Source organism: Leptonychotes weddellii, chromosome 5, assembly GCF_054177405.1.
Source record: "Leptonychotes weddellii isolate Sample4059 chromosome 5, ASM5417740v2, whole genome shotgun sequence".
Lineage (NCBI taxonomy): Eukaryota > Metazoa > Chordata > Mammalia > Carnivora > Phocidae > Leptonychotes > Leptonychotes weddellii.
The window spans coordinates 70729087-70737165 of record NC_138373.1 but is presented as its reverse complement, the minus strand read 5'-3'; the positions used below and the strand labels follow the sequence as shown (position 1 = coordinate 70737165).

At 38.1% G+C, this 8079-nt stretch overlaps 1 protein-coding gene across 1 annotated transcript; it reads right to left on the bottom strand.

The window, feature by feature from the left end:
• Positions 1–286: 286 nt before the first annotated feature.
• RAD51AP1 (RAD51 associated protein 1) lies at positions 287–5484 on the bottom strand. Its single transcript, XM_081821077.1, has 3 exons — positions 5290–5484; positions 3830–3979; positions 287–1650 (listed from the first exon to the last, which is right to left on the bottom strand). The coding sequence occupies exons 1-3, from the start codon at positions 5390–5392 to the stop codon at positions 1508–1510; spliced, it is 396 nt and encodes a 131-aa protein (XP_081677203.1). The 5' UTR covers positions 5393–5484; the 3' UTR covers positions 287–1507.
• Between the last annotated feature and the right edge of the window lie 2595 nt (positions 5485–8079).

Here is an 8079-nt window from a genome sequence, read left to right as displayed (position 1 = left end):
AGCAATAAGCAAATGCTCACTTTTTTTTTAAAGATTTTATTTATTTGAGAGAGAAAGAGAGAGACACAGAGCATGAGCAGGGGGGAGGGTCAGACTCCCCACTGAGCAAGGAGCCCGACACGGAGCTCGAGCCCAGGATCCTGGGACCATGACCTGAGCCGAAGGCAGACGCTTAATGACTGAGCCACCCAGCTGCCCCTGCAAATGCTCACTTTAATCATTTTTCTAAATTCCTTATTTTCACATTAACATAGATGTTTCTATAAACCAAGAAAAACTGAACCAATAATATTATATGTTTTAATGGTTAACATGATGAGCAAGAAAAAGAGAGAGACTTTGAGGAGGAAGGAGGAGCAGAGATGAAGGGAGAGGGAGAGGAGAGAATCTCGAGAGATTCTGTGCTCAGCATGGAGCTCAAACCCACAACTCCGAGATCATGACCTGAGCCGAAACCAAGAGTCAGACACTTAACCAACTGAGGCACCCAGGCGCCCCTAATGGTTAACATGATTTGAAGAGTTTTTATTAAAAAGTGATCAGGAGCTGGTTGAAATTCTCACCATAAAATGTGAAATATCTACAACTATTTTTATTCATAACAAATTCACATTAAGCTTCCTGAAAAGCTGTATTATCTAATATCATAATAGGGATGACTAAGTACTTGACAGCCACCCTCTAATCACTGGCTTCACAAAGTGATTATTCTAAGAAACAGCTCTCCCCCACCCTTATACTTACAACAAAAAGACTAACATTTTTTTTTTTTTTTTGCAAAACATTCATTTAATCGTGAAATGTAGACAATCAGAAATAGATGGATGTAATGGTATGAAGGAAAAGAGTATATCAAGACTCTTCCACTTTTATTAAAGGTTTTGGCAATGAGAGCTTCATAAAATCTCATGAAATTCTATTTGCTATATAATAAACATCTATTTCTGAGTACGAGACATATGCCATATTATAGTAACCATTTTAATGTGTAAAATAATTCTGAATTCTTACTATAAAAATATTTGGCTAAAATATGAAACATCTTTGCAGTAAAACTGACAACACAACCTAAGTTAAGATTTCAGAAATGTCTCCTGGAAAAAATGGGCATGTTTCCTTTTGCCAGATAAAGCCACAACAGTGAAAGTTAAGGTGCCATAAATCAGACAAAGCTGGAAAGCAACATCATCTTCTTAGAACAGTATGCAACATGGACTTCCTCCCAAACAGACAACCACTTAATGACAATGACTTACTACACACAGGAAAAAGAGAACACGTTCTTCAGAAGGAAATGACATCACAAAATAATTCTTATAAACAATCCTCTTCTTGAAGTCTTGAACAGCTTCAGAGAACATCATCACAAAATAGGTAGAGGCAATTCACATAACCTTAAAGGATTCCTTTATATTATGATGCCCTCCTTAAATAGAAACACACTTCAAATATAAACACACTTGTAAAATTCTGATTCTCTTAATCAAACATTTGTTTACCACCACACTCAGATGCTAGCGGCGCTTGGATGCAAAGGTTTAACTCGTGCTAATCTGGACAAGCCAAGGCGGAGACTCTGACTTGGAGACTTAACAGACACCCCTGCCAGGGGGCTCTTCCTCCTGCTGCAGCCGCTGCTTCCAGATTCCGCTGAAAGAAAGCATAGCACCTGCTGCTGGCGATGTTTGAAATCTCTTAACAAAGATCAACTTCTAAGACAGAAGATGCAAAAAGAAAAGCAGGTGCGGATTACTGTGGTATGTAAGTTCTATCAAGCCATAAACAAGATCAAAAGAATGAACAGTATTAAAGGGCAGAAAGAATACAGTACTGCCTATTTTCAAACAATGTTCAGAAGGCAAGTTAATGGCACCAAAACTTTAAGCACAAAAGCTGAAACAGGTAAGTTGGGAGCAAGTAACATTGGTTTTAAAGGCATGAAGAACTGCATGCGGTTATAATTTCTAAAGTAGCAGAAAAATCCAATGCATTTTTTGAAAATGCTTCAATTTTTACAAATACTCCTTGAATCTATTTTTTCAAATATTAAATTATTGTAAACATGACAAATATTCTTTTTATTTATACGTTTATTTAAGTGACATTATATGGTATTTGTCCTTCTCTGATTGGGGGTGGGAGTGGATGGGTGAAACAGATAAGGGGGATAAAGGGGTTAAGACGTACAAACTTCCAGTTATGAAATAAATAAGTCACGGAGATGAAAAGTCCAGCATAGGGAATATAGTCAATAATATTGTAATAACGTTGTATGGGGACAGATGGTGACTATGCTTATCATGGTGAGCACTTAGTAGTGTGTGGAATTGTTGAATCAATATGTGCCTGATATTTTACAAGATGAAGTAATTAAGAGACATTAAGTAATCATGCAGTTTCAGACTGCCATCTTTTTTTAATAATGCTTTTTATTTATATTTCAAGTTTTATTTAAATTCTAGTAACACATAATGTAATATTAGTTTCAGGAGTAGAATTGAGTGGATTCATCACTTACATATAACACCCAGTGCTCCTCACAACAAATGCCCTCCTTGATGCCCAACACCTATTACTCCATCCCCCTACCCATCTCCCTTCCAGCAACCCTCAGTTTGTTCTCTATAGTTAAGAGTCTCTTATGGTATGCCTTCCTCTTTTTTTTGCTTCCCCGATGTTCTTCTGTTTTGTTTCTTAAATTCCACATATGAGTGAGATCATATGGTATTTGTCTTTCCCTCACTGACTTATTTTGTTTAGCATAATACCCTCTAGTTCCATCCAAATGGCAAGATTTCATTCTTTTGGATGGTTGAGTAATATTCCATTGTATATATATATACCACATCTTCTTTAACCATTCATCAGTTGATGGGTATCTGGGCTCTTTCTGTAATTTGGCTATTGTGGATAGTGCTGCTATAAACATCAGGGAGCAATACAAAAATACTGACTCAGACTGAAATCTGTCTATTAATACCTAGTTATCAGGGGGTGACCACTGTGGACCAATCAAGAAATGTCAGTGAAAAGAAGTAAACCAAACCTGAGTAGATTTGAAATGACTTAGAGAAGAAGGGACAAATGAGAGACATACCAGAGGGAGGAAAGTGGACAGAGAGAGGCTCTGACAGAAGACGACACACATTGTGTTTAAGGAAGAAAAACGGTATCAATCTCCCTGGACTAGAGGGTTCATGTGGTTGGGTGAGAGGAAGTGGATAAAGGACTAGTTAGGAAGCCACAGGTGCTTTGGGGCATGAAATGAACAGGGCCTGGACTAGGTTTTTGGTAATGTCAAGATAAGTGAAGGTCAAAGAATTCTTAAAGGATCAGTGAGGCTTGGCTGTGGAGCAAAAACAAAGGAAGAGAAGTCAAGCCTGCGAGGGCATTTGTTAAATGCTGGAAGCCCTGTGTACAGGTCCCGAGGTTTCAGTCAGACTGTGACCAGCGGGTCTTGAGCAAACCGATTTGTTGCCAAAAATAAATATCAGGAATGTTAAATGTTAACACTCTTTGACACTGTAATTCCACCACTAGGAATTTGTCCTAAGAAAATAATCAAGGATGTGCCCACAGATTTCTAAAATAAGGACGTTTGTGCTTATTGCAACCTTATTTATGACACTGAGAAAATAAGAAACAATCTAGATGCTCAGTATAAGCATGTAAGTATAAGGGAATGACATATGATGAATAAATGCAGCAATTAAAAACCTTGGTTTTGAAGAGTACGTAATAATATGGTGTTAACATTTACAACTAGGGAAAAACATCTGCCAGTGATAATTTTCCAAGCCCCTGCCCTTGATCAATAAATATGCCATACCTGGTGGGATCCACTTAGGTTTTCTGCTTTCAGCTGAAGGGCTGCGTATTTGTAATGATTTCCTAGTGGCCTCTGAAGAAAGAGAAACCTTTTTTGGTGAAGGCTGAGATTCTGATTTCACAGCAGCTGGAACAGAGTCTCCTGAAGTCACTTTAAAAAAAATAGAGAGAGAGAGAGAGAGAAAGTAATGAGCACTGGGTGTTATATACAACTGATGAATCACTGAACTCTACCTCCAAAACTAGTAATATACTCTATGTTAATTAACTGAATTTAAATAAAATTTTTAAAAAATATACATAGAAAAGGTTTTTCACAGAGGAAGATTAAGTCTAGCACATAGGTGTAAAAATTATAAACTTACATAATCTTATAAAAATTAAAAAGGCAATATCATAAATTCGGAAAATTCTTATTATACACAAACATTCACTGAGAGCCTAAGAATAGCCATTTTTACGAGCATTTGTAGGCAAGGCAGTATGGTAAGCATTCCACACACACTACCTTTAACTCTCAGAGCAACTCTGATACAGATATTGCTATCCACACTATCAGATAAGGAAACAGGCTAAGCAATCTGCCTGTAGTCTGATAGCTGATAAGTACCTGAGCCAGGATTAGGAACCAGGTCCAAAGTCTATACCTGTAGCCATGACATAACAGTGTCTCATCAGTACATGTCAATGAGACAATATATTAGGCTCTAGGGTTACAAAGAGTATAGCTCATGGATCTTGTTCCCAAGGAACCTAGACTCTAATAGAGTTCAGTCACTAGACTAGTAAAAAGCTCAGGTCGTGATCTCAGGGTCTGGGGCTAAGCCCTGCGTCAGGCTCCCTGCTCAGTGGGGAGCCTACTTCTCCCTTTCCCTCTGCTGCTCCCCCAGCTTGTGCTCTTGCTCTCTCAAATAAATAAATGAAATCTTTAAAAAAAAAAAAAAAAAGGAAGGAAGGAAAACCAAAGAAGCCCAAAACATGTGGCAAGAGGGATCTCAAATCAAAGACTAAGTCAAGATTGAAAGCAAGAAATGAGAATCATGCAAACTTCCCTGTTCGTTGTCTGGAAAAAATGTGGTCCAGTGGCTAGAGCTTGGGCTCTAAATGGACAAACCTGGGTGCAAATTCCAGCAGCTCACATAATTAGCTGGAAGAATTCCAACAAATTCTTTAACCTGAGCCTCAGTTTTCTCACCGTAAAATGCAGGTGACCCTAGCTGTCTCGGAGGGGGGCCGTCAGTGCTGCAGGAGGGAAATTCTAGCAAGAGGTCCACAGGCAGTGGGGCTCAGAACTCTCAGCTGCTTTTCTCCCTTCCCCACCACCCCCTTCCTTCTGTGTATCTTAGCTAGAAGTGAACACTGGCAAAATGTTAGGGAGAACAAAGGCAGAGAGAAGAAAAACACACTAAATAAACCAAATACATTCCCTTTATAAAATTAAGTGTTTTGGACTAGGCTTACCCAAAGTATCACACTTGGATTTAGGTTTCTTCTCCTTCTTTTCAACGGGGGATTTTACCTTCACTTCTTTCTTCTTAATTTCTTTCACTTTATTTTTTCCCATAGTGAAGTCTTCGTCATCGTCTTCACTCTCATTAAAATCAGAGTCATCCTCAGACTCTTCACCTGAAACAGAGGATTACATACTTGATCTTTGTTCTAAAAAGTGAGGCTTCCATGTATACCTGAAACTAGTATAACCTTGTATGTCAATTTACTTCGATTTTAAAACAAAGTGAGGTTTCTATTGCCTCGACTTTACAGCCTTTGCACTCGATTCTTGGGCACCTCGTGCTATGCTGTGCCACTGCAGGACTGAGAGCATGGTTGCCTGGGTTTGAATCCTGGCCCCTCTGCTTACACTTTGTGTGACCTCAGACAGGCCGCTCACCTCACTGTGCTTAAGTTTCCTATGTATAAAATGAGGATAGTCATAAAGCCTACATGAGAGGGTTGTTGTGCAGATTAAAGGAGTTAATATAGGTAAAGCATTTAGAATAACATGTGGCCAAGAGCAAGCAAAACAAAACTGTTTGCTCTTACTATTATTATCATTATAATTTCCCATCAGTAACCTTCACTTCCAATTTTTCCAATTTAACTTAGTAACTTTTTAAAAGAATAGTAGGGCATAATATTAGCAACTCCTTCAAAACAAGGACCTTGATGGTAATAATAACAGTATACTTTCCTTTAATCACATAAACTTCAACATTCTAGAATAGAAACCCATTGGGAATCGAGAAGAGACTAACCATACCACAACATATTAACTGATAACCCTATGTATGATTTCATTTGGGACACACCTTTCATTTCCCACAAACTCTTCTCTGTATTATATGAGACGATACAAGCTAGTGAGGTGATATGTTAAGTAGCTACAGCTGCTCTGGAAATCAACATATTTCACACAGCTGGAACAAATAATCCTAAAATTTGTATGGAACCAGAAAAGACCCCGAATAGCCAAAGGAATACTGAAAAAGAAAACCAAAGCTGGTGGCCTCACAATTCCGGACTTCAAGCTCTATTACAAAGCAGTCATCAAAACAGAGATCAATGGAACAGAACAGAGAGCCCAGAAATGGACCCTCAACTCTATGGTCAACTAATCTTTGACAAAGGAGGAAAGAATAGCCAATGGAAAAAAGACAGTCTCTTCAACAAATTGTGTTGGGAAAATTGGACAGCCACATGCAGAAGAATGAAACTGGACCATTGCCTTACACCACACACACAAATAGACTCAAAATGGTTGAAAGACCTAAATGTGAGACAGGAATCCATCAAAATCCTAGAGGAGAACACAGGCAGCAACCTCTGTGACCTCGGCCACAGCAACTTCTTGCTAGACACGTCTCCAAAGGCAAGGGAAACAGAAGCAAAAATGAACTATTGGGACTTCATCAAGATAAAAAGCTTCTGCACAGCAAAGGAAACAGTCAACAAAACAAAGAGGCAACCCACAGAATGGGAGAAGATATTTGCAAATATCTTATCAGATAAAGAACTTAGTAAATACCCAAAAAAGATATAATCCAGTCAAGAAATGGGCAGAAGGCATGAACAGACACTTCTCCAAAGAAGACACACAAATAGCCAACAGACACATGAAAAAATGCTCACCATCATTCATCATCAGGGAAATACAAATCAAAACCACAATGAGATACCACCTCACACCAATCAGAATGGCTAAAATTAACAAGTCAGGAAACAACAAATGTTGGCAAGGATGCAGAGAAAAGGGAACCCTCTTACACTGCTGGTGGGAATGCAAGCTGGTACAGTCACTCTGGAAAACAGTATGGAGGTTCCCCAGCTATTGCACTATTAGGTATTTATCCAAAGGATACAAACATAGTGACCTGAAGGGGTACCTGCATCCCAATGTTTATGGCAGCAATGTCCACAATGGCCAAACTATGGAAAGAGCCCAGATGTCCACTGACAGATGGATGGATAAAGAAGATGTGGAATATTACTCAGCCACCAAAAAAAAAAAAAAAAAGAAATCTTGCCATTTGCAACGATGTGGATGGAATTAGAGGGTATTAAGCTAAGCAAAATAAGTCAATCAGAGAATGACAATTATCATATGGTGTTACTCATATGTGGAATTTAAGAAACAAAAAACAGGCTCATAGAGGAAGGGAGGAAAAAATAAAACAGACAAAATCAGAGACAGAAAAAAACCATGAGAGACTCTTAACTAGGAAATAAACTGAGGGTTGCTGGAGTGGAGGTGGGTGGGAGGATGGGGTATCTGAGTGATGGGCATTAAGGAGGGCACATGATGTAATGAGCAGGGGTGTTATATAAGACTGATGAATCACTGACCTCTACCTCTGAAACTAATAACACAGTATATGTTAATTGAATTTAATAAATTAAATTTAATTTTAAAAAAGAATATCTGATAGTTAAGCAATGATTCTTCTGTTTTGGGAAAGGCCAGGGGAGGGGAGTCAGAAAGCCATGTCTTATAACTAATAAATTCTGAATACTAAGTGTAAGTAAGGAGTAGTACTATATTCATAAAAACTTTACATTTTTTTATATTATAAAACAGTACATGCTTTTTGCAGGAAATATAGAGCACACCAAAGAAATATCAATGCAAAAGAAAATCCACTCTTAATCTCGCCACTCAGAGATAACCACTGTTATGCTCAGTGTATATAATATTTACCTATCTGTAGGAAATAATAAATTTTATATAAAAAAATACATAAACATTTCCAAGCA

Excerpts from the sequence above, each read along its gene's own strand:
- RAD51AP1 (XM_081821077.1), bottom strand. The coding sequence starts at position 5,392 with ATGGGAAAAAATAAAGTGAAAGAAATTAAGAAGAAAGAAGTGAAGGTA. Across the intron at positions 3,980-5,289 it reads ATCCAAGTGTGATACTTTGG|TGACTTCAGGAGACTCTGTT; the intron begins GTAAGCCTAGTC and ends TTTTTTTTAAAG. Across the intron at positions 1,651-3,829 it reads ACCTAAGTGGATCCCACCAG|CGGAATCTGGAAGCAGCGGC; the intron begins GTATGGCATATT and ends GCTTTCTTTCAG.